This window comes from Capricornis sumatraensis, chromosome 19, assembly GCF_032405125.1.
Source record: "Capricornis sumatraensis isolate serow.1 chromosome 19, serow.2, whole genome shotgun sequence".
Lineage (NCBI taxonomy): Eukaryota > Metazoa > Chordata > Mammalia > Artiodactyla > Bovidae > Capricornis > Capricornis sumatraensis.
The window spans coordinates 34,671,916-34,698,249 of record NC_091087.1 but is presented as its reverse complement, the minus strand read 5'-3'; the positions used below and the strand labels follow the sequence as shown (position 1 = coordinate 34,698,249).

At 49.2% G+C, this 26,334-nt stretch overlaps 1 protein-coding gene across 1 annotated transcript in view; it reads left to right on the top strand.

The window, feature by feature from the left end:
- The first annotated feature begins 5,432 nt into the window (after nt 1–5,432).
- LOC138094964 (liprin-alpha-1-like) overlaps nt 5,433–26,334 on the top strand; it is a 28,827-nt gene continuing 7,925 nt past the window's right edge. The window contains exons 1-14 of the mRNA XM_068990961.1: nt 5,433–5,549; nt 6,644–6,745; nt 7,216–7,380; nt 7,945–7,960; nt 8,283–8,337; nt 9,044–9,146; nt 9,368–9,571; nt 11,474–11,620; nt 13,010–13,126; nt 14,335–14,442; nt 17,314–17,445; nt 20,569–20,792; nt 22,589–22,820; nt 24,859–24,888. Coding sequence (XP_068847062.1) covers nt 5,433–5,549; nt 6,644–6,745; nt 7,216–7,380; nt 7,945–7,960; nt 8,283–8,337; nt 9,044–9,146; nt 9,368–9,571; nt 11,474–11,620; nt 13,010–13,126; nt 14,335–14,442; nt 17,314–17,445; nt 20,569–20,792; nt 22,589–22,820; nt 24,859–24,888 — 1,752 coding nt within the window. The remainder of the gene's footprint in view (nt 5,550–6,643; nt 6,746–7,215; nt 7,381–7,944; nt 7,961–8,282; nt 8,338–9,043; nt 9,147–9,367; nt 9,572–11,473; nt 11,621–13,009; nt 13,127–14,334; nt 14,443–17,313; nt 17,446–20,568; nt 20,793–22,588; nt 22,821–24,858; nt 24,889–26,334) is intronic.

Below are 26,334 nucleotides of genomic sequence, written 5' to 3'. Positions count from 1 at the left end.
TTTTGATCTCTGTTAATTCCATGAAGAGCCCCGTCTCGGTCTTTAGGGGCGACTGTTATGAATACCGTAGACCAGCTGATAAACAACAGAAAGTTGCTTCTTATAGTACCGGAGCCTGGGAAGTCCCAAGATCACCAGCAGGTGCCGCATCTGGTGAGGCCTGTTTCCTGGTTCCTAGACTGCCTGCTTCTTCTCCCTGTCCTGGCAGCACGGGAGCCCATTCCCTCCTGACCTGAGCCCTCCCAGAGTCCCTGCCTCCTGGTATCATCACCACGTGCAGGGTGAAGTTTGAGGGCACATAAGCCATCAGCCGATTGCAATCCGTAAGTATACCCTGCATTATCTCAGTCCTCTGAAATAATCTGAGCTTTCCTAAGGGCTCAATATATATTCATTTTGTTATATGTTCCTTGAGCTCTTAAAAATAATATCTATCAGTGGGAATGCAGTGTTACGTGCGTATCACTTAGATCAGATTTGTCAATCATAATTCAGATTTCGGTAGCCACGTTGAGTAAAGCAGAAGTAGCTGAAGTTACCTGTAATATATTTTATTTTAACATTCCCCAAATATTGTCATTTCAGTGTGTAATCAACCTGATAAAACCTAATGAAATATTTTACGTTCGTTTTCTCATGCTAAGTCTTTAAAATCCAGCGTGTGTTTCAGGCTTGAAGCACATCTCATCGTAGAGCCAGCCGCATTTCAGGTGCTTCGTGGCTGCAGGTGACGACGTCCCAGGGAGCCCAGTTCCCCGAGAGATGTGTCTTTAACATCTCCCACTGCAATTATGAACTTGGCTGTGACTGCTTTTCTATTTCTGTCAGTTTGTATGTATTGATGTTTTGAGGTTATGTTATTAGGGACATTCAGATTTAGAATCCTCATCGTCTTGGCAGACTGGACTTGCGTGAGCATGAGATGCTCCTCTTTATCGCTAGTGATGCTTCTGACCTTAGACTCTCTCTGACAGTGATGTTGCCGCGTCAGGTTTCTGCCCTTGTTCGCCTGGGCATCTTTTACTCTCACCTGTCTGTGGTCTTCCATCTTAACATGTGCCTCTGGGAAGAGTGTGTGGCTCTAATCTTAATCAGGGTGACGCTTTTATCTTTTAATGAGGACATTTGCTCTGTTTACAACTTTGATGTTTCTGTCTGTAGATACCGTGTTGCTGTGTGTTTTCTGTTTGTCCCACCTGTTCCGTGTTCTTTTCTCTTGCCTTCTTTTAGAAGGATGAGGTGTTTCTCTAGTTCTGTGCTCCTCTGCCAGGTTGGTGGGTGCACATTCGCAGACACAGCCTGTGTTTTACATTGAAGTCTAACTTAGTACTTTTACTGCCTCCCTGACACGACTGTTTCCTCCTTGTCACTGTTATCCTTTAAAATTTTAGATATATTGTCGGCGTTATCATCACTGTAGCATTAATATTTACCCTGACAGTTACCTCATTGTTGGTCTTTACTTGTTGTTTATATTTCAGTCAGAGACGGCTTTTCTTTCTCCCAAAGCACTGCCTTAATATTTTTTTAGTTCATGTCTGTGTTTGATGAATTGTCTCATTTCCATTTGCCCTACAAGTCTTTATTTTGCTTGCACTTTCGAAGAGTGTTTTTGTTGGGTATCGAATTCTAGGTTGGTGGTTATTTGTTTTTCAGCATTTTACAGATGCCAGTCCATTATCTTCTGACTTCCTTTTTCTTGAAATGTCAGCTCCTAGTGTTGCTGTGCCATTAAAAGCCACACCTTTTTTCCTCTGAGAGCTTGAACATTTTCTTCTTGCCTTAGGCACCTGCAGAGCTGCTGAAACCAATGTGTGGTTTTCATTTTTGAGTCAGTGCTCTGATTCTTGAACCAACTCTTGCCACTGTCCCTGTCAATCAGTTCAGTTGCTCAGTGTCTGACTCACTGCGACCCCATGGACTGCAGCCCACCAGGCTTCTCTGTCCATCACCGATTCCCGGAGCTTGCTCAAACTCATGTCCATCGAGTCAGTGATGCCATCCAAGCATCTCATCCTCTGTCTTCCCCTTCTCCTCCTGCCTTCAGTCTTCCCCAGCATCAGGTTCTTTTCCAAAGAGGCAGTTCTTCGCGTCAGGTGGCCAAAGTATTGGAGCTTCAGCATCAGTCTTTCCAATGAATATTCAGGACTGATTTGCTTTAGGATTAACTGGTTGGATCTCCTTGCAGTCCACGGGGCTCTTAAGAGTCTTTTCCAACACCACCGTTCAGAAGCATCGATTCTTTGGCGTTCAGCCTTCTTTATGCGCCAACTCTCACATCCATACATGACTACTGGAAAAACCATAGCTTTGACTGAATGAACCTTTGTCAGCAAAGGAATGTCTCTGCTTTTTAATGTGCTGTCTAGGTTTGTCATAGCTTTCCTTCCAAGGAGCAAGTGTCTTTTCATTTCACCGTCTGCAGTAATTTTGGAGCCCAAGAAATTAAAGACTGTCACTGTTTCCGTTGTTTCCCCATTTATTTGCCATGAAGTGATGGGGCCGGCTGCCATGATCTTCATTGTTTGAATGTTGAGTTTTATGCCAGCCTTTTCACTCTCCTCTTTCACTTTCATTAAGAGGCTCTTTAGTTTCAGGCCCTGGAGGCATTTCTTATTCCCCTGACTGTCTTTTCTCCACCATGAGGGGCCCCATTTATAGTTTTTAACAATGTAGTTTAACAGCGGGTTCCTTCGCTATATTCTGTACTTTTTTCCCTCATATATATTTTTTTAACCGATCCATTCCTCAGTTCACTGATCCTCTCTTCAGCTACACCCAACTTGATGTGAAGCCCAGAGCCTGAGTTCTTAAATTCAGTCACTGTTATTTGAAAGTTCTAGAATCGGTTTTGAGTCTCAGAAAGTTTTCCTTTGGTCAAGTATATTTTTGAACTGGTGAAGTTTGCATCTGATTCCTCTAGCATACCTCTGATATGCTGATATACATCAGATACCTCTGGACCTGTTTCCGTTCTTTTTCTCTTGGTCTTATTTGTTGTTACACCCTTATTTGCTTTTTTGGTTGCATGGTGGACGTTATCTACGGAAACCCTAGAGTTTCTGGTGATGCTGTCTTCTCCAGAGGTTCCTCTGATGCAGACCTCTAGTGAGGACAGAGCTGTCTGTTCACTCAGGGTCTGAGTGACTTGAGGCTGGGGTGTCTTTGTAAGCTGAGTCTCAGCAGCCTTCACCCACCTTCTCCCCCTGATCCCAGGGAGGAGCCCTCCAGCATCTCCATCTGGAAGCCTGGGGTGCCTCCCATGGCCCCTTCCCTTCTCGGCCGGTCCTGAAGCCCACCGTCTGTCTCCCGAGCACCACAAGGTGATTGATACTCAGCGCTCAGCCGGTTTGGGCAGAGTGCTGGGTATGTTTTCTGTGCCTCCCTTTTCTTGGGGAGCTTAGTCTCTACCATCCGGACTGACTTGTCAGGCCTGCAGTTGAATTTTTGTCTTCCCAGCCCAAGGAAGTGTCCAGAGCTGTTAGCCAGTCCCCTCTGCTTGACTTTTTCCCTGCCTTTTCTTCCCAGAGTCAGCTTTGTTCTGATGCCCCGAGGGACGGAGCGACCCTCTCAGTCTCCAACTCCCTCACTGGGCTTTTGTTTGAAATCTTGGATTGTGGCTGCCTAAGGACCTCTTTTGAAAAGTATTTAGCTTCTCTAGCTCTTGGTAGGCTGACCCACAAGCTGCTTGCATCTATAACTGGTAGTGGGGAAGCCCCGGGTGTCGTCTCTCATCTGAAGCCACATGTAAAATTCACAGTAATTATATTGATCATCTTTGGTGCTGGGGTAAACAAGAACCAGGGGCCCTTGCTTACTACCCACGGTTGTGTTTCTGATCAGAATCCCCAGCTTGCCTGGGCTGTTTCAGTGCCACTTGAACTTGGGAAGAAGGAGGGGCAAGCGGCCCATGCGGCCTGGGGACAGAGGAGCCAGTCTGCCCTCTTCCCTTGTCCCTGCCGGCCCAGGGCAGGCCTTGTGATGACAGGCGGCTGGTAGTGGAGGAGAAGGCTGAGGAGGAAGGGGTTGCGTGAACTGTATTCTGTGATGTGGTCAGGTGCGGGTTTTCTTTTTCAGTGTGAAAAAATGACTGCCTTGACTCTTCTCTCCAGTTTCACTTTAAGGTTGAAAATGAAGATTTTATCCTTAAAGTTGAGCACAGTGATTTTACAGTCTTTTTGAAAGCAACAGTTGAGGTTTTCAAAAGATATCTCAGAGAACTCTAGCAGATAAAGCGATAAAAAGAGAATGTGTTCAGGGTGAACTGCGGGCAGGACCCCAAACCGTACTCTGTATCTTCCAGAGTCTGTAACTGCTGAGATGGGTGGATATGGGGGCCTCAAGCCCCCGGGGGACAGAGGTCCTCAAGTGACAGCAGAGGCCCCGGCTGAGCCAGGAGCAGTATGGCCTGTGCCCTGGCGAGTGGAGAGCCGCGAGGCTGGGAGTGGGGCCAGGAGAGGGGGTGGGAGACTCGGGCGTGGAGGGAGGGGCAGCACCTGGCGGGGTCTGGGAGGCGCTGGCTGTCACGGCTCAAGGCAGGGACACCCCTGAACCTCCACCGTGCAGCCCCCACGGGGCAGAGTTGTCTGGCAGCCCAGGGTCAAAGTGAAGAGGGCGAGTTCGCAGCAGATTGACCGAAGCCCCGTACCCACTGTGAATTCATTTTAAGTGCCTGGAGCGAGGTTGGTCAAGCCCTTGCTGAAGTCAAGTGAGGGAGTCAGTCAGGGAGGACGGAGCTCAGGGTGAGTGAGGGGCAGCTAGTGCGGTGAGTCCTTGTCACCCGGGTGGGTTCCGGGGACACCCTTGAGTTCAGTGGTGCCCTTTCAGTAGCCTCCCTGGAGGCTTGTTTGGGGGGTAGAGGAGGCAGAAGCCCACTTAGAAGACGTGCTCATTCCTAGTGGTGGTGGTTTCTGAAGCAGTTTCTACTATTTGGTTCGACTGTGAACCAGTATCCTTGCAGGGTCAAGTCTGATGGTGGGCCTGAGCTGTGGGCACAGCCTTCCTTCTCCTGCACCCCACACTCATCTGTCATCTTTTGGGAAGCCCCTCCCCCCTCTCTGCACCCTTGATGGTGGGCCTGAGCCCAGCCCCCCTGTTACCACGGAGCCCCTTATGACCCAGTGGGTTCCAGGTGCCAGGCTCCTGGGAGACGTGCGGGAGGCAGAGCCTTCGTGCCATTTCTTCTAGAGACAGCAGCGCTGATGGTCGTGGTGTGAGAGCGGTGGTCCTAGTGTGAGAGCAGTGTGTCTGAGAGTGGTGTGTGAGAGTAGTGTGTGAGAGTGGTGTGTGAGAGCTGTGTGTGTGAGAGCGGTGGTCGTAGTGTGAATAGTGATGGTCGTAGTGTGAGATTGGTGGTGATAGCTCAGGTGCTGAGGTATCTAACCGTGAAACAGCAGTTGCCCCTGAGTGGGGGGCTGCCCCCATCCGCGAGGATGGGTCGCAGAAGGGCCCGTCTATGGGCACTTTTCCAGTGCTGCATCCCCAAGGCAAAGGCCAAGACAAGGAAGAACTTGGCCTCGGCCCAAGTCCTGGAAGCAGAGCGGCCTGAGGTGAGAGCAGCCGGGGGCTGGGCCCGTCGGATTGGCCTTCACCCAGCAAAGCGTTGGAGCTGTGTTTCATTTTGTTAGCGTGGTTGTAGGCCCTGCCGGCCAGGGCGTTTTGGCCTTCTGGGCAAGATCGACCCCAGCAGGTTGACCTTGTAAGTGGTTGTGCAGGTGCTGCGTGGAGGACGGGCGGGGGCCCCACAAGAAGGGAAACACTGTCTGGAGGAGTCACTGGGGCACATGGATTGAGCTATAGAGTCAGTCCTTGAAGCAGTAAGGCTAAGCCCCTTAACCTCTCCCATCTTACAAAGCACAGAACAGTGTGTCCAGTATCTTAATGACGGGTACCTACTGCTTATGTGTATAACATATACCCTCGTAGCTTCACATGTCTACTACATGCCTCGGAACAAGTGTTGGGCAGTGTTCTAGGTGCTGAATACTCAGTATGTAGTAGGGAATATGTAGCCCAGGATTTTTTTTTGTGTGTAAAGAAAACTAGAAGAATGAAAGACTCCATGTGGTTCAGTGTGAGCAAGTTCACCACGTGGACGGCACCGCGTGCATGAAAATTGTGATAAAATACATAAAACATGAATTTAACATTTTCTCCAGTTTATTGAATGACTGGGTGACTTCAGTGGAGTCAGGCTAACAGATGGCCTTGGGGTGCCATCAGCCTTTTTCCCAGAGGAACACTCCAAAGCCTGATGGCCTTGTAGATCTTACCTTTCTTCCTCACTCTCCCCAGCGGTTCTAGGTCACTTGTCTGTGTGTCGTTTAAGAATCTCTTTATCCACTTTGTTGTTAGGTTTATGTTTAGGGAAGTTTCTCAGACGTCCCTGGGTCTTGAGAAGGCAGGCTTGGATTCCGGGTTCTCCCCTGCCGCGTGCCTGCCAGGTCGAGGTGGAGGCTGAAGGCCGGTCTGAGTTGTGGTGGTCTGTGTGGTCTTGGGGTCAGTGGACCCCCTCTTCTCTGGAGGGGCAGGGAGACCCTTTGTGTGGAGCCTGGAGAGACTTGACAGGGTCAGTCTTCAGAGTCTCACTCTCTTTTTAATTTGTGTTTGCATTTAGTTACTTACTCATTTCACTGTTTTCTAGGAGTTGGCAACATCTATGGAAGAGCTCAATATATGCCGGGAACAGCTTCTTGCAAGAGAAGAAGAAATAGCTCTGCTGATAGCAGAGCGGAATAACATCATGGTCAGTAGGGGAATTCTCACATGTTGACATTTGCCCCGCGGGGTCACCGCTGGGCTCCGTGTTGCTGTCTTTAAACTCTTTCTGGTTTTCAAGTCATTTTTCACATCTTCCCACTGAGCAGACTAGGGTGGATCAGTTTGGAGTTCTCATACTTTGCTTCAAATTTATGATGAGAGCTACTATAATTTTAGTACATTTGAGGGCGGAATTCTCTTAACCTACAATTTTGTCCATGCTACAGTTTGTGTGGGGTCTTAGTTCCCTGACCAGGGATTAAAACCCATGACCCCTGCAGAAGTGTGGAGTCTTAACTACTGGGCCACTGGGGAAGTCCACTCTAACTTTAGACTGAAGTGGCGGGATTCCGACTTGCCTTAGCATGTTTCCGGCTGTAGCATGAGGCTGAGAGGGGTTGTCGGCCCTGAATTCAAGCATGAGGTTGATGGTGCTCCTTTGGCCCTGCCCTGCAGCTGCTGCTGGAGCACCTGGAGTTCCTGGTTTCCCGGTATTCACCGTCCCTCCAGACGACGGCGGGCAAGTGGCAGGCGCAGTCCCCAGCCGGCATGACCAGCGAGCTGGAGGTGATCAAGTCGCTGAAATTACTCTTTGAGCACCACAAGGCCCTGGACAAGAAGGTACCAGCCACCCGGCCATCCTGGATTTGTACACTTGCAGCCTTGTTAGGTGGATGATGCACGTATTTATGTAACTAGTTGACTTTTGAGCTTCTTGAATTCTTGTAAATACTTTTTTTCTGTAAGAAGTCAGAGTTTTATGTGGTTAAAAAGTGTTGCCTGCATACATGCTCAGTCATGTCCGAGTCTTTGCGACCCTGTGGACTGTAGCCCACCATGCTCCTCTTTTCCTGGGACTTCCCAGGCAAGAATACTGGAGTGGGTGGCCATCTTCTACTCCAGGGGATCTTCCCGACCCAAGGATTGAACCTGCCCTCTTGCATTGGCAGGTGGATTCTTTACCATTGGTCCACCTGGGAAGCCGCCAGTTGAAAAGTATTAGTTGGTATAAATGTCTCAAGATTTATTATGTTCTGTATATCAATTTGCAATAAAAAACTAAGTAATAGAGTTATTTTAGGAAACATTTTTTTTCCTCTCAAACTTAGAATTTAAAGCTGTTAATAAGCAGATTTTTTGATGTTAAGATCAATGAGATACATTAAATGTATTCTGTTATAGTAGCCGCGTATTAGGGTGAGTATACAATGGCAACCCACTCCAGTACTCCTGCCTGGAAAATCTCATGGGTGGAGGAGCCTGGTAGGCTTCCGTCCGTGGGGTCGCGAAGAGTCGGACACTGCTGAGCAACTTCACTTTCACTTTTCCCTTTCATGCACTGGAGAAGGAAATGGCAACCCACTCCAGTGTTCTTGCCTGGAGAATCCCAGGGACAGGGAAGCCTGGTGGGCTGCCATCTATGGGGTCGCACAGAGTCAGACACGACTGGAGCGACTTAGCAGCAGCAGCAGCAGCAGCATACGCTAAGAAGTGCACTCACGTATATACACACATCAACACAGGAGGAGCACTTGAAAGGTGTAGTTTGTTAGAAGAATTAGCTGCCACACATAACAAGGTAAGTTGGATCATTCATCGTGTAATTTCAGTTAGTTCAGTTCAGTTCAGTTCAGTCACTCAGTCGTGTCCGACTCTTTGCGACCCCATGAATCGCAGCACGCCAGGCCTCCCTGTGCATCACCATCTCCCGGAGTTCACTCAAACTCACGTCCATCGAGTCGGTGATGCCATCCAGCCATCTCATCCTCGGTCGTCCCCTTCTCCTCCTGCCCCCAATCCCTCCCAGCATCAGTCTTTTCCAATGAGTCAAGTCTTCGCATGAGGTGGCCAAAGTACTGGAGTTTCAGCTTTCGCATCATTCCTTCCAAAGAAATCCCAGGGCTGATCTCCTTCAGAATGGACTGGTTGGATCTCCTTGCAGTCCAAGGGTTTGTCATTTGTATCCTTTCATTTTAAAAAAGTGTGAAGGCTGTAGTGGTGGACATCAGATGTTCTTTATCTTTCTGATTGAGGACCAGCCCACCTGGGTTATTTTAATGACTAGTAAACTAGACTTGTGGCTCAGAGCTGCAGGATCTCTTAAGCACCCCTTTGTCTAGTCGGAGACAAATTCTGACTCGAATCACCTGTTTCTATTCGGGATGGATAACATCACCATGTATTTTCTTTTTATGCTGTATTTTCAGTTTTGAGTTGAGTTTTTCCAAATGGAGTTTTGCTGTCTTTACTTATTTCTTTATTCTGATTCAATTTTTTGGTTTTCACTGATGATTCTTAAAGAGAAGAATAACCCGAAAAAGATACTAATGGACGGGGTGCTTGATGTAAATCACAAGCAAGAAAACATGCCAAGCGCCAATGGAAAGGCATGTCCTCGGTCTCACTCTCTGTCTGGTTCTCGTCTTACTATCCAGTCTGTGCGGGGCTGCTGAGACCTTTCACCAATGCATCATGTAGGTCTGAGTGGCCGTGAGGGTCGTGTGAGCTCCAGAGCGCAGAAGGCAGTTTTGACTTCACCGATTTTCCGGAAGTGCTGTGTTCCCTCCCTCCCAAAACAAGGCTGTCTAAGGTTTCCTTTCCCCCTTAGAGAACCCGCGACGAAGACCTGGCTCAGGGGCCCGAGCTCCAGGAAATCATCGAGAAGAAGTCACGGGAGCAGAGAGAGATAAAGGACCGCCTGGCAGCCCTCTCTGCCCACGTAACAGAGCTGGAGAACGACCTGGACACGGCCAGGAAGGACCTCCTCAAGTCTAAGGAAGTGAATGTGAAATTACAGCAGGACGTCCGTGAAGTGAGTGACAGTGGACGTGTCTGTTGTCCTGAGGCGGAATGTGGGTCCCTTGTTCTCCCCGTGATCTCAGCCTTGGCACGGCTGCGTGAGCAAGAGCAGAGCACTGGCGAGACCGCCACTGGCTGCCTTCCCGCCTCTGCGTCGAGGTCTCTGGGGTAGAAGAGGCCTGGTCCAGGCGGCCCGTTGGCAGTGGACCAACATGGCTGTGCTGCACCCTGGGTGTGGACTCCTCATTTCCACAAGTTCTAGGGGGCCCAGTGTGTTCCTTTTTAAAAAATTCATTCATCCACTCATTCATTTATTGGAGTTGATTTACCCTGCTGTGTCAATTTCTGCTGTACAGCAATGTGAACCAATCATATATATATATATATATACACACACACACACACACACACACACAAATCTCCCTGTGTTTTAGGTTTCCTACCCATTAACCTCACCACAGAGCACTGATAGAGTGCCCTGTGCTGTTCAGTAGGCCCTCACTCGTTGCTGACTTGATGCATAGTATCAGTAGTGTGTATATGTCAACCCCAGTCTCCCAGTTCATCCCCCTACCTGCCTGCTGAACATATTCCCGATGATGCTGAAATTTCCTTCTGATTCACTCAGGTGAGTCTGAACATCTGTGGAGCCCGCTCTCCCAGAGAGATGGGAACATGCTGTGTGGGCTCTGCTGAGGCAGCTTGCCTGGCCATCTTCTCTAGTTTTCTGAGGTTCCGCTCCTTGAAAGGATGTGTGACAGTGATACCAGCGGTCAGACAAGTCGAGTGGCTTTTGCTCACCCTCAGATCCTCAGGCCCGTGCTGTGTAACCAAGGCAGAATCAGGATGTTTCTGGCGGTCATGTCTGCGGGTGTCGTGATTTATGAGAAGCTCCCTAACGGTCACTGTGAAAACAGAAGAGAGCTGGGGGCTCAGGCCTCCTCCTGTGAGCCTCGCCTCTCCTCTCTGCACAGAGAGACAGCGCCCACTCTGCCCCACCCCTCCCCGGTGAGACTGTCTCAGAGGGCACCCCTCCAACATGTGGTACAGCAGGTGTACTTGTTTAGTAGCTCGGTGTGAGAACTCAAAACAGAAATATTTGCACACGTTTGTATAACGTGTTCACACTACTCTTTGGCAACAGGAGGAGATTAGGTGGCAGAGATTAATACACAGAGAATTCTGGAAAAAGCGTTTTTAAGACCTTTCACTTTTAATGTTAGGACAACATCGGTTACTTAGTGAGCACGGAGGGACCTGAAATGGATTTTGAGCCAGTGGACAGGAGTCGCATCGGCAGCAAGCTCTGCTCCTGGTTTGGGCGTTTCCTCCATGTGGTGTAACTGCTTGAGGAGGACTCGGCTGGAGAAGGCTGCTCCCAGTTGTGTAACACTGTGACTTCTGTTTCTACTCATTGATATTCTTATGTAATTTTGAGGAAATTGCATGAGATTTTTCCAACTTTTACCTGAGGAAATGAGCCTCAGAGCTCCCGGTAGGATCTGTTGAAGGTCCCTCCCTGTTCTGGGTCAAGCCCGCCTGTATGGTGTAGGAGATAGAGATCCTCATTTCATGCCAGATACCTTCCCTCCTGGAATTCTTGCAATGACAGAGTAGTTTAGTGTACTTTTTGTTTGCTGGTCGGGTTTATGATGTAGAAAAGAAGCTTGGTAAATCGAGTGGCCAGACAGACGTTAAGACAGATGGGTTCCATTGTGGCAAATGTGACATTTGAGGTAGGTGCGTTTTTGCTCACATCTCAGAAAACTGCCATGTCTAGGACTTTATTTTTGAGGACACTAATTTTATGTTTGATTTGAAACTTAGGATTTAGTCCAGCTTTTTTACTCTTAATTGTATTGCAGTATTCTATGATAATGACTTACCTTTTCTCCTCTGCAATGCCTGGTTGTAGGCTATGGCCCAGAAGGAGGACATGGAGAAGAGAATCACTACACTTGAGAAACGCTGCCTCGCTGCACAGCACAAAGCCATCTCTGTGCACAACCTCGATGATAAACTTGAAAATGAAATCGCAAATAAGGATTCTATGCATCGACAGGTAATGGCTTTTCCTGAACTGTGTCTGACTTCTGTAGTAGTGAATACTGAGGAAGGAAGGTAAAGACCTTTTCATGTGACTCCCATGTTGGAAATCAAGTCCCAGTGTAAAGTTCTTATGACCCTAAAATACTGCGTTCAAAAGTGTGGATGTACATCATGATCAATCAGCTGTACTGAAAGGAAATACATTTTTTAAAAATTGAGGGTGACTGCAACTTAGAGGTTTGAATTATTTGGGATGTGGGTTAACCATTTTGTGGAATTCCACTCCTGACTCTTGTCTCACTTGACTTGAATCTATTGGCTTGTTAGCATTTTTCCTGAAAGAGCAGAGAGCAGCAGGGAACTTCACAGCAGCTGGCTGCCTGTTAGGAACTTGGGTCACTGTGACAAAAGGCAGGGTTAGAGCTCCAGTCTGATTAGGATTTGTACTTCCTGTGGTTTGGTGAGCTTTACTTGCTCCTGTTCCTGTGTGGGTCTCACATAATCAGGACTTAATCAGGAAAACCAAATCTGGCTTCTCCAAAACAAAGTGAGTCAGTCTGGTGTGTGACAATGTATATCATTGGCCCCACTACAAAAATAAAATACTAGAAAGCCATTGAAATGTATGATGTGGAATGCTAATTAAGAGCATTCTGATATACAAAATAATGGCTGTAAAAGGCAGATCAGAAAATACTACGTACCATATGCTGTTGTTTTCTGAGGGTTTTAAAGCACATCTTATTGTTTATGTACGTACATAGAGTAATACACACAGAGAAAAAATAAGAAAGCTGCTTAGAAATAAATGCTAACCTCTCAGGAACCCGAGCGTATAGATCATTTCATTTTTTTTCTTTTTCAAAAAAGAATCTGTCTAAATGTTCTACACTGAAAGTTTTCAGAGGAAGAAGATCTATTAAAAGAATAATCATGCATTTACAAATGTTAGTTGACTGACATTTCCCCAGGCACACTCTGGTCAGGTTTGTATTTCAGAGGAGATGAAAGCCATATTTTGGCTTACAAGCCCATGGCCGTCTGCGGTCGGTAGGGTTCCCTTCAAATGATGATTCTGGTGATGTTTTAAGAAGGGTCAGTACTGACCCATAACTTGTCAATAAGAATGAATAAGCTTCTATAGAAACCTGATCTTCTTTAATATATAAGAACTTTTTTTTTTCTTTAAAGACTTCTTTGGAGACGTTTAGGAAAAGCAAATACTCTGGCAGAAGGTGTTCTGCCCACTGAGACCAAGCCCAGGAACACTGAGAGAAAAATTACCGTCACGCGGCTTCCGAAACAGAACTAATCCTGTAGACACATGCATTTAGGTTTTGTCTCAGCTTACTAGGAGGCTGCACCACTTGGCCCGTTTTGATGTTCTGCTTTCCCTTTGTAGAAGGAGGATAAAGACCGACAGCTGCAGCTGTGCCTGGAGCCGGCAGAGCAGAAGCTGCAGCAGATGCTGACAGAAGTGGAGGCTGAGCTGGCTCAGGGGGTGGCTGCGCTCTCCAAGGTGCTTCTCTTGGTCCCCAGGGGGCGGGCGCGGGGAGGGCCTGTTCCCTTGCTGTCCCACTGTGTCACTCCCGGTGCTGCTCAGTCCACAAAGGAGCGCAGACGCGGGGGTCCTGCTGCCCGTCTGCGATGGGAGCGCTCCCTGAGTGTCAGACAGTCCCCGCTCCCATGTCATCCCTACGTTAACTTCCCTGCAGTTTTGTCCTGTGCTCTGTGTGTCCGCAGGATGCTTCAGCTCCGAGTCACTGCTGCTCAGAGTTCAGTCAGCAACTCAAAGCCTAGCAGGATACAGAACGAGAAAAATCCCATTCTCGTTAAGAGATGGCCAAAATAGCTCTGTCATGAACACAGTTTTAAGTCTTTATTCATACACTGTTGAATAAGTCACAGCGGGGCACGGTGCAGACCCAGGGCCCCACTCCCAGCTTGCAGTCCCCGGGAGCCCACGGGTGAGAGGCCGCGTCCAGGAGACGTGGCGCTGCTAGGGATATGGTGCCCACAGCCAGCTAGCCACCCCATCCTTCTGGTGGGAAAGGTGTTGCCCCGCACTGCTGGTGGGCACTGGCTGGGCATGGAGAGGCAGGCCGGGCCTGTGCTGGCCTGGCTGTTGGAGCATTGCCTGGAGCTCAGGGAGCACCTGAGGGGCCGGCCGGTTTCCGGAGGCGGGTGGTGTCCTGTGCTCGCAAACCCTCCCCGAGCAGGGTCACTAACAGCCGCCAGGGGGCGCCCTTCTGCCTGTGATCTTCCCCTCAAGGGCTGGTTTCTTCTCTCCCCTGGCATCTTTGCTGTCTGTCCCCCGGTCGGCCTTGTAGTCTGAACTTTTGTCTTCCGGAAGCTCTGCCACTAAGGAGGCGAAACTGTTCGAACTTACCTCCCAGCTTAGGAAGGAGGAACGTGTGCCCTCGTGTGTCCCGTGCTTGCCACTGCCTGCTGCCCGCGCTGGCTCGCCCCAGGCAGTCTGAGGAGGGGGTCTGGGGCCAGGGGGAGCACCTCTCCTCTCACGAGCCGGTCACCAGCACCCTCCGTCACCCACGTGTCACACACGAAGCCGCGCCGGCTGCGTGAGCAGGCGTGCGGGTGTGCCCCCCGCGAACCCGGGGCCAGTGGTCCGCACAGAGCATGGCCCGCTTGCCGCCCCTGCGGTCACAGCCCGCGTGCCGTCAGGACAGGGTCGTTGCGAGCGGAGCTGACGCTGTTCTTGGCCGACAGGCGGGAGAGAGACACAGCAGCATGGAGGAGAGGGGCGTGTGGGCCGGAGACGCGGCTGGGCGGGGCCGGCGCTGCCTTTCTCCGCCGCTCCTGTCTCTGGCGTCCAGTGTGCGTGTGTGGCCCTGTCTGCTGATCCAGGCACCCAACCTCGGGAGCAGGGCCAGATGTGGTCGCCCGTAGGTGGTGGGCAGGGGCCAGGGGGTCCCCACGTTCAAGGAGGACGCGTGTTGCTCTGACCAGCCAGGCCGGGGAGCTGCTCAGCATACAGTTGGACCTTCCGAGTGGCCCTCCAACCTGAGGGAGCCAGCCCGAGGCCCGTGAAACGGAAGGCATGGTGCCCAGGTGTGGAGGTGCTTGCCTCGGACGTGGCGCTGGAGTCCCACATGCCAAACTGCCGGTCCAGACGTGGGGTGTGTGTGTAGGATGGCTGCTCCTAGACAGGAGGAGAACCGTAGTTGCGCTGCGACAGAAGGCGCTCCAGGAAAGGGCGATGGTGGAGGCTCGCATCAGAGAGCCCTGAGAGAGGTTTCCCGGAAGGGTTGGCCACACAGCGGTACCGAACATCCAGGAAATGGAGTGGGGATCCCAGGTCCAGCCTCAGGGGTCAGTACTATCCCCACCATAGCTGTGTTCTTGGGCCTGGACTGCAGAGCCTCACATGTGGGCTCCCAGGGGGCTGTGGTTCTGAACTCCCATCATGAGACCTCGGTGGGGCTCCCTCTCTGCTTAAGCAGAGAGCTCAATGTCTCCCGATCAGGGGTGCACTTCCTTACTTTCAGAACTGCTGCTCAGAGGCTGTTGAGATTGGGGTGCTGTTTATGACTGAGCCAATTCAAAGTAAACTTTTGGTTTGCTTTAAAAATATTTGAATGCCGATGCCTTATTGGGAAAGCTGTGACAGGTTTTATTTCCTTGGGCTCAAAAATCACTGCAGACGGTGGCTGCAGCCATGAGATTAAAAAATGCTTGCTCCTTGGAAAGCTACGACAAAGCTAGACAGCATATTGTAAAGTAGAGACATTGCTTTGCCGACAAAGGTCCGTATAGTCAAAGCTATCGTTTTTCCAGTAGTCACGTATGGATGTGAGAGTTGGACCGTAAAGAAGGCTGAACACTGAAGAACTGATGCTTTTGAATTGTGTTGCTGGAGAAGACACTGTTTTAACAGAAAATATTTAGCAGAAAATAACCTGTCAACCCACTCCAGTACTCTTGCCCGGAAAATCCCATGGACGGAGGAGCCTGGTGGGCTGCAGTCCATGGGGTCGTGAAGAGTGGGACACTGCTGAGTGACTTCACTTTCACTTTTCACTTTCATGCATTGGAGAAGGAAATGGCAACCCACTCCAGTGTTCTTGCCTGGAGAATCCCAGGGACGGCGGAGCCTGGTGGGCTGCCATCTGTGGGGTCGCACAGAGTCGGACACGACTGAAGCGACTTAGCAGCAGCAGCAGCAGCAACCTGTTTTTTGATTTTTTATGATGGGATATTTCAAACATGCACAAAAGTGGACGGAGTAGTATAATAAATGCCCATGACCAATCAATTGGCCTCAGCAATTTCTAACACGGGGCCAATCTCAAATCTAGCATTCTTTTGTCTTCTCTCCATTCTTTTTTATACAGTAGGTCCTAAAACAGCTTTTTAAACCATGAAATTGATGCTCATTTTATAAATCACAGACTTTCCAATACAATTAAAAATTGCTTGAGGTAATTATTTCCAGTTTTTTAATATGAATTTTCATCTTGGAAAAGACCCTGATGTTGGGAAAGATTGAAGGCAAGAAGAGAATGGATGACAGAGGATGAGATGGTTGGATGGCAGTTCTGGGAGTTGGTGATGGGCAGGGAAGCCTGGCATGCTGCAGTCCATGGGGGTCCTAGAGTCAAACATGACTGAGCAACTGAACTGAACTGAATATGAATTATCATTAGAAGAAAAGCTATGACCAACCTAGACAGCATATTAAAAAGCAGAGATATTACTTTGCCATCAAAGGAACACTTAGTTAAAGCTATGGTTTTTCCAGTAGTCATGTCTGGATGTGAGAGTTGGACCGTAAAGAAGGCTGAGCACCAAAGAATGGATGCTTTTGAACTGAGGTGTTGGAGAAGACTCTTGAGAGTCCACTGGACTGCAAGGAGATCAAACCAATGAGTCCTAAGGGAAATCAGTCCTGACTATTCATTGGAGGGACTGATGCTGAGGCTGAAGCTTCAATACTTTGGCCACCTGATGTGAAGAACTGACTCACTGGAAAAGACCCTGATGCTGGGAAAGACTGAAGACAGGAGGAGAAGGTGCAACAGAGGACGAGATGGTTGGATGTCATCACTGACTCAAAGGACGTGAGTTTGAGCAACTTCTGGGAGACAGTGAAGGACAGGGAAGCCTGGCGTGCTATAGTCCATGGGGTCACAAAGAGTCAGACACGACTGAGGGACTGAACAAGAGCAATCATTACAAAGAATTCAAGTGATGTTTCATGTAAAGGAAAATATGTGAAAGTCTATCTCCACTGGCTTTTTTTCCAAAATGAATTTTCTCACTTTTTGCTTTATAAATTGAATTCATTTTACACCCTTAACCCAGAATCAAGCTTCTATTTATATACTGGGAAATTCCTCCACCGACGTGTGTGTAAGCCGATCCCCTTTCAAGTGTACTTGTTTCTGAGTGTAACTCTGCTTGCTCCTCGAGCCGCTTCCACAGGAAATGGCTGGTGACACTAAGGTCCCCCAGGTGCTCTGCCAAAGAGAAGTGTTGGGAGTGACCTTTGACCAGTGAAGTCCCTGCCTCCCTCTGCACCCGCCCGTCTGCTCTGGGGATGCTCAAGAGCCCACCAGAGGTGGCCGTGGGAGGGGACCGCCTCGGGAACCAGGGCACAGGCCGCTCACGTCGCGGCTCCCTGGTGCTTTTAAAAGAACGACTGTGCTTGCTTTTGAAGTTTATGAGTTTTTGTTTTTCCTGTTTTAGGCAAGGCAAAGAGAAAAAATGAATGAAGAACACAACGAACACTCATCGGATACCGTGGATAAGCTTCTGTCTGTTTCAGAGGAGAGGCTTCAGCTTCATCTGAAGGAGAGAATGGCTGCTCTGGAGGATAAGGTGAGCCAGCTTCATGGCCCCTTTACAAGAGGCGCATGTGGCCTGGCCTGGCTCGGCCCGGTCTGTGTGTGGCGGGGGTGAGAGGGGGAATCTCCAGGACAGGAGTTGGGAAACTCCCATAGAGGGCCCCAGAGTGAATGTCTTTGCTGGTTGGAGTAGCAGCATTTCACGCTAGTCAATAAGCGTGACAGCATCCACAGGCAGTGTGTAAAGGAACAGATGTAGATGTGTGCCCACAACCCTTCCAGAAAGCCTCAGTGAGGCGGAATCACCAGTGGCCCCGATGTTACCAGCCGCTGTGCTAGAACATTCTTCTAGGTCCACCCTCACCCCTTCGTTTCTTTCTTAGAAGTTTATTTCTGGGATTTGCTGGCAGTCCAGTGGCTGGGAGCCTGCCTTGCAAGGTCAGGGACGCAGGTTCGATCCCTGGTTGGTGAGCTAAGATTCCACGTGCCACGCGGCAATCACATCAAAGGAATCGCGCATGATGCAGCTAAGGCCCGATGCAGCCAAATCAATAAGTTTAGTTCAGGATCTTTTATATAATGTGATAGAAAAGATTGAAGCAAGTAAAAGCAAGCATTCTCATATTCCAACTCCAGCCATCTCTCTTTTTATTTGCTTTGGAAAATGTCTGAGAACCTCTATCAGAGCAGCTCAGTGGGCAACAGTCTGGTTGAGGTTCGGTGAAAACCTGTCCCAGCTGCACCAGTGCCCTAAAGACGAGGCCCAGAACCTTCACCGAGGTCGGCGCTTGGGCAAGGCTTGTCTGAGAGAGACCCATGGTCACTACAAGTTCTGCGGCACATTTTTCCCCCACAAAACCCAAGATGATACCCACACCTCACTAGAGAGCTCACTTCACCCTGACCTGTGGGCTGGCCCTGAGGTGGGGAGAGTTTTGTCTCAGGTTTGAATTTTACATGTGAAACCTGCTCCAGTTTCCTGAGTGACCACTGAACTGCAAAAGCTGAAAGCAAGTATAAAGCAGTTTCACTTACCCCAGGGACCTGGCCTCCTTGGATCTAGAAGATCAGTCGGGGAAGGAGGAGTTTTTCTGTGTACAAGTTAGCGTTAACAGTTGTCATCCGGCTTCGTGCCGACACTTCGCTCTGGGCGCGAGGTCCGCCCCTCATCCCGAGGTGCTTTATGCTTTCAGACAGGAGAGTAGCCATCCCGCAGTCCACGCAACGTCTGTTAAGAATTGACTCGAAAGCACTGTATGTATCTTTTTCAGAATTCTCTCCTATGGGAAGTTGAAAATGCAAAAAAGCATTTAGAAGAAATGCAAAACGACAAGGTCCTTAAATCTCTAAATCCTTTAGAAATGTGTTAAGAGCTGAACTGACCTGGGTTCACTGTTACAGTTACTGCAGACGCTTCGCGGAAGTGGAGTTACATTTTCCTTATGGCTAGTCCACTGCTGTAACGTGTATAGCGTTTTCTGGTTTTGAACATTGAATGTGATTTGCATTATAGGTGGATTGAGAGTGTGTGGCCGTTGTGTGTGGTTCAGAATTCTAAGTAGTCCTTTCTGGGTTCACCCGAAAGCTGAGACAAAGCATGAGCCTTTCACGTGGACAGTGCTGTCCGTCAGAAAGATAATATGAGCCACATACACAATCTAAAATTTCCTAAAAATGAGCGGGCTGCTTTTCATGCTTTTTTCACTGCGAGTCTTGAAATCTGTGTGATTTCCACATCGAGCTTTGCACCGGCCTGCGTCACATCCTCAGTGTGCTGCACAAGGCGAGTGACTGCCGTGGCCGACAGCACAGAGCTGCCAGGTTGAGTCGAGTGACTCGGAAACTTGGCCGTTTGACTTGTTTTGCCCCGTGAGGAAGTGAAGTGGGGTGTAGAGGAATGAATGTGAGCGATGCCCAGGAATGAATGTGAGGTCCATGGAGACAGTCTAAAGCAATGGGAGGAGCGAGGGCAATAGAGTGAGTCCTGTCCCCCACCACCCGACCCCCGACCCCAAGTCCAGCTTCTCTCCATAGACTTCGTTGTCGTCAATGGCTGGCCATGTTTCCTCCAGAAGCTTTTCTACACCTGAGATGTGACTTCTTATTCATTATGGTTTATAAGGGTTAGTATTGTTCTGAGTGTTTCTCTTTGCGATGGAACACTTAGAGTACAATTTCTCAGAATTAAGTGTTCAAAAATGTGCGATTTTAAGGCGAGAGAATGGAGAGGATGTGCTCATCAGGCTGATGGGGGTGAACCCATAGGCAGCTAGTTCGCCAGAGCAGAGCAGGAATGATGGCAGGTGGTCCTGGAGCCAGGAAAAGGGGTGGCCCAGCCCTGGGGAGGGGTCGTGACGAAGACAGAAAGCGAAGGTACTGGCCACGGGGGACAGGGAGCCGGCAAGCCAGCAGCTCGAGGCTGCCCCTCCGTTGCTTTGAGGTCATGTCTGGGAAAACAAGGCAGGACCTGGGTGAGAGTGGGGCAGGGGGAGATTTGCGGAGAGAAGGGAGTGAGGTGTGAGGAGAGCGGGAGGGTGGCACGGGGCCCAGCAGGCACTCTTGCATGCGTCTCAGATGACAGAGGCGCCCTTGAGGTGTGCGGGGCCATCCCCAGAACAGCCCGAGGGCCTGTGCCCTGAGAGGAGAGCCACGGGAGGCTGGCCCTCCCGTCCCCTGGCTGCCCCTGCTCACTCCTGTCTGTGCGTGTTCAGACCAGCCTGGAAAACGGAGGGCTGGGAACCCGCGAGGACGGCACTCCTTGGCGAACTAGTACCAGTGATGACCGGTGGGGTGGACCCAGCGGCTGCGGAGCTGAAGGGTTTTTTTTTCTAATTTTCCTTCAGCCTGGCTGATGGAAGCAAGGATATATATTTGCAATTTTCGGTTTTTGTCTCTGACTCCATCAGCCCACCCTTGTGAATAACCTCATAGGATTGCCTTCCGTCCACGCTGAGACCTGAATGTCACCAGGCCATCTAGGAACTGGATTCTCCTCCTGCCCGTTTCTTCAGTACTGCTCGCTTAAGAGATGGCAGTGTCTCATAAGCATGGCCCATTTGTCCAAAGTCAGGGCTTCCATGTAAAATTGTGTTCAGTCCCTGATAGACTTGAGGTGCCCAGAATGTTGCTGACGAGATGTGGTCCTCTCGTGCCCCAGGTGCAGCCCCTGAAAGATCAGGACCAAGAGCGCGGGAAGCAAGCCAGCATGCTGGCCAACGTGGGCCAGGTGTTGGAGAGGGACGAGGGCATGTCAGACGGCGAGGGCGACAGGGTCACCGTCTTCAGCTCGCCTGCTCTGCTGTCGCCCAGCGGCCAGGCCGATGCCGAGACTCTGGCCATGAGGACTCAGGAGCAGCTGGACAAGATCAATGAAGAGATCTGGTGGGTGCGCCTGAGCCCAGCTCCCCGGAGACTCGGCTTCTCTGAGGAGCTGTCTTCTGCTTAGAGAAGTCTGAGTGTTCCATAGTGAGAAAACTGACTTCAGGTCTGCTTCAGGAATTTTCAGTTCTGAGATTGCCCTTGATTATAGAGCTCAGTCAGCCAGGGCATTCTGTCCACAGTGTGGTGTCAGCACTCTGTGGGGGGGCATTGTGGGGTGTCCCCCCCTCAGCTCTGGGCCCCAAGGTGGGTGAGGTCCCGAGGCAGTGTCCCCTGTGGCCCGTGCACCCTCCAGCACTGAGGGTTCGCCCTCGTGTGTCCCTCGGAGCCTTCTACGTTCTGGTGAAAAGCCACCTGGAACAGAAAAGCTGGGGTTCTGGGCTTGGCAAATTCCCACTCAGATCTGCATTTTCCTTTTTAGCTTAATACATTGTGAAGATTGGCTTGTTGTAAGACAGTGATCCATGGACCTGTGTTTGAGTTTTTCTCATCTCATCAGTATATTTAAAATGTTTTCTTTAGACCCAGTCTTGGCAGTTAGAACAGTTTACAAAACAGGATAGAACCCAAAGGCCCGCCTCGTGGTGAGCAGGGGGCCCTGGGTCTGGGGGCAGCCGGGTGGCTGGGGCCCCGAGGCCTGCCTGGTGCCACACCCGCACAGCTGTGCCTCCTGTCCCGAGTCCACGTTCAGAGTGGCCGCAGGCCGGTGACCCTGCACAGGACCTGGCAGAGCTGCTGCTCAGATTGTTCTCATCCTGTCACCCCTGGCCGAGGTGCCCATTCCCGCTGGTCGAGTGCGGGGAGCTCGGGGAAAAGGCAGGGGTGAATGGCACAACCAGAAAACACAGATGGTGCCACCTGTACTTTTGACGCTGAGACAGACTGCTTTGTGGGCCGTGTTTGAGCACAGACAAGCTCAGAAAGATTGTCTTTCCTCATCCCCGTAGGAAATTGGGAACACTTCTGTATTAATATTTTTATTTTTAGAGCAAGTTGTCAGGTAAAAATGATTTTTCCTTATGCAACAAGTTGACTTGATGTAAATGGTAAATTCTGTCCATCAACTTGTCAACAGTGAAAAACTTTCAAGATGTATAAGTAGAAGTGAAACTGGAGAGTTTACTACCTGTAAGGATCTTGTATTTTAATGGGAAAATCATTTTACTTGCATAATCATGCATGTAATCTGTATATAAAATCATCCATGACACATTAGGGGAGAAGAGCAGTAACTGTGAATTCTAGGTTAATGCAGCACATTGACCTGAATCCAGAAACTCACACAAAGCTGGTGGAGAATTTCATCAAGTGATGCGTTTGCACATACACAAGCTTAAAACAAAATGAAAAGTTCAACTCAGCACTTCATCTGGTCTGGAGACGTGTTTAGAAACTCCAGCTTGCTCGTGAATCGCTGTTTTGGTTATACGGAGTTCCGGATTCCCAGTGGAAAAGATCTGAGGCACTGACGTGCATCTCTGCCCTGAGAGCAGGGAAGGTAAAGGTGGTCAGCTTCAGGTATCTCCTCACAGGGAGAGTCACCACACAGGCCCCATCAGAATGTTAGAGTAAATAAAATCAAACGTGAATGATGAGGGGACACTTTGTAAGACTCAATGATAAGTTATTGTAAGTTTGAGAATATTCCAAAGAGGGAAAGCTGAACCTTTTTGCTGAGATGTTAATTGAGCACCTCTTCCTGGAATTTGCTAATGGTGACACAGAATGCAAGCCCAAATTTGCTGTCCAGACATGTTCCTCTGCTGACAAAGGCAGGTGATGATTTTATTCTGTTTTAGGTTCATCCCAAAAGACAAAGAGAACACGAATCAGCGGGCGGAGGGGATTGAGAGCAGGGTGGGCAGTGGGAGCTTCAGCAACCTTCGGCGCTTTAAATGCTCCAACTCCCTCAACCTGGATCTCGCCTCCTGGTATGCCAACTCCTTCCCGCCCAGCGGAGGGCGCTCCATGCCCAAAAGGAGGCAGCCCAGCCTTGAGCCAGAAGAAGACAAGCTGGGCTTCATGACGCTGGTATGTGTCTGCCTCCTCCCTGCCGCGTCCCTCCCCGAGCACACTGGTTTTCTTTTGTTTGTTTGTTTTTTCTCTTTTTACCCAGAAGAAAATCAGGTACGTTTGCTACGCTCAGAGGTCTAAGATTTTTAAAACTGCCTAGTCTTGAATCGGGCTTCCCTGGTGCCTCAGACGGTAAAGCGTCTGTGTGCAATGCAGGAGACCCGGGTTCGATCCCTGGGTTGGGAAGATCCTCTGGAGAAAGAAATGGCAGCCCACTCCAGTATTCTTGCCTGGAAAATCCCATGGACCGCGAAGCCTGGTAGGCCACTGTCCATGGGGCCACAAAGAGTCGGACGCGACTGAGCGAAATCATTCCACAATCACACAGCGACAAATTAGTCTTGATATTTGGACCCCTGGCTTAGGAATCTCAACTGGTCTGCTCACTGATGCGCCTGGCCGTGCCCTCAGGCCAGCTCTGCTAGTGAAACCAGGTTCAAAGCCCGGTGCCCCAGGGCCCTAGTGAAGAAGTCTGGCTTCCTCACTCTTCCGAGTCTGAAAACGGGATGACGACCTAGGGCTTTTGGTGACAGAGTGTGCGGCTCTAAAGCACATGTTCCAGCTTTCTTCCATGTTTAGCTTAGGTTTTGCGAGTGCATTGCTGTTTACCCCATGAACTCGTGTTTACAACTGCACTTGTATTTTCACTTTTTTTTTGGTTACCACCCGTTTCATGTTAGCTGCATTGTTAGTCGGCATATCATTAAATTAACTGTGAATCATTTAGCGGCATGTGAAGTGGTAACTAGTCCATTTTGTGGTCTTTGGAGACACTGTTTTTATAATTTGCATCGTTGGCTAATTAGTTGATATTTAAAATTCTTTGACGATTTCTCTGTAGTTTCACGATTGATTTATTTCCGAGTGTTTGTAAAAGAACAGTTCTGTATATTCTGTCCTGCTGTTGGAGTTCTCTGATGGTGTGTCTGCTTTCATCATTGGTTGTGATTTCCTGGCTCATCCTGTTGTCTGCTCAGTGGTTGTCAGTCCAGACCCCAGCTTCCCACCACTGCCCCGCCTCGCCCCCGAGGCTGCAGTTGACCCATCCATCTCCCCTTCCCCGTCCTCCCACCTGCTCTGGTCATAGCAGTGCTGTGGTCCACAGCAGGCGTCCCCTTAGTTGGGTTTGTGCTTTGTCTTCATGTCTCATCAAATGGTGTTTTTCCCCATAGCAGTAAGTTTGAATTAACATATCACTATGCAGTTACAAGCATAATGTAGATGGATCCTAAACCGCATATCATGTGTCATTCATAAATGAGATTATCCTTACCTAAAGAAATGATCTTAAGTGTAGAATTAATGGACTTTTGACACAATATCCTTTCTGTGTCGGTGCTTGTTTTTAAGACTATAAATCTCATCAGCTTTTGCACAGTGAATGTCTCTACTAGACTCTTTAAAAAGCATCTTCTATGGTTAATAAAATGGAAAGACTGCACCTGCTATTATGCTAGCTTGCTTTCTTACATATTTTCACAGGGAACGTGCTTTAATACATTTATTTTGAGAACTTTTAAATCAAATTCTAGGTAAGCATTTTATGTTAATGTCCAATAGGTGGTTCGATTTGTTCAGTGTTCAAATAGGTATTAATGGTAACTTCCTCATCAGTTAAATTACTATTTTAAAGTATAACATGTTTTTTATGAAGAGAAACTAACTTATAGAGAAGTTTGGCTGAGAATAGACAACTGTTAAGGGCCTTTATTGTACAGAATGCTGTGCTTTAATAAATCATGATGTTGTAATAGAATTGTATCTTCCTGAGTAATAATTTATAGTGTTTCTCTAGTAAAACTTGAATAGCTTATTTAATTTCTGTGGTCAAAAGAAATGTTCTGTTTCCAGTTACATGTTCTCTAAGTCTTCATCTCACTTGTAAGTTTGCCATCATTTTTGCTATACTGTGTTTGTCTGTACTGATTCTTGAATTTTTAGCTTCAAAGTCGCAAGAAATCTGGTTTCTCTTCATTTCTTTGCATGCATCTATCAGCCTAGTGATTTAAGGAAGCATTGTCAAAAGGTAAACTATTTAGTAATTTAGCATGCCTCTGTTTCTCTGTGAAGTATTAGAGAGTCCTTATCATTTTACACGAATGAACCCTGTGTGGTTGTGTACTGGTGAATAATTGACATTTTAATGGAAGTAATGAAACTCACCCACCACTTAAAGTATGCTGATGGTTCTGTTGGAAATAGGTCATTTGATGGGACAATTGTAACAGTTTGCCCATCTCCCACGTGTTTGCCTTCTAATCATCTCATGCTTATTTATAATAGACATAGTATTATTTATTATTTTAAAATTTGTCTTTACTTATATTTTTGGCCATGCTGCACAGCTTATAGGATCTTAGTTCCGCAACCAGGGATCATACCAGTGTCCTGGCAGTGAAAGTGGCAAGTCCTAACATCTGGACCACCGTGGAATTTCCGCTTAGAGTATTTTTTTAAACAAATGACTGAATCAGAGCCATAGAAGTTAGATTTGGGGGAAGGCGATTTAATGACGGTGGGTAGCAGTGTGCAGGAGACTCTGTGCGCCAGGCACCTTGTCGAGTGCTTTCCGAGTCTGTCATCTAATCCCGCAGACGCCAGGTGAGGTCCAGGCTGCTGTTATCCCCATTCAGCAGACAGGGACACTGAGGCTTAGAGAGGCCGAGCACCGTGCCCAGGCTCCCACACCCAGCAGTGTGGTTCGGACTGGTCTGATCAGAGCCTGGACACTTCCTGTGGTGCCGTCCAGCCCACTTTGCTCCAGAGGCTCTCGTGTTCATCACGGCATCCCTGATGGAGGGAGCATCAGGAGGGAGCTCGCTGCCTCTCCCGTTTGGTCACTTGGTTGAGCCCCTGTTGTTGGAGTCCAGTGCCCCGAGGGCTGGCCTTCCTTGTCCCTCTCCCACTCCCAGCCCGCTGATGGAGCACTCCTGGGGCCTTCCTGCAGGACTCGGGCAGCCGTGCTCCAGTTCAGGCAGCTCAGTGCCCGGGAGCCCTTCTGCTGGGCACAGCAGAGCAGCGTCATCACCCTGGGGTTGGTGCCCTGGGTGTGCCGCTCGCCCGCTTTGTGGCCTGCTTTGCCCTCCTGGTAAGTGAGGACACGGCACTGCCCATCCTAGTCACGTGGGCAGCAGTGGGGCGGCTCCCACCCTGGGGGAGGGCGGCCAGGCTGCGGACCCAGAGCCTTCCTTAGGAGGAGGCCCGGGGGAAGGGGCTGGCCGTGGTCCCTGACTCTAAGGCAGGTGTTTGTCTCCACTGAGTCCATAGTCAACCCAGGTGTGTCACTTCCCTGCTCTGTTCTTTGTTGTTTTCTGATTTTTAGAAGTGCTTATTTTAACTTGAATTTGAGATTGATCCCTGTTCAGTTCCATGTGGATAATTTCTAGCCTTTGTAGCCTTCTGTTGTCTGAGGTTTCTTGGTAGAGGTCAGGGGAGGGTGCCCAGTTTATCCAGCTGCTGTTAAATGAGTCCA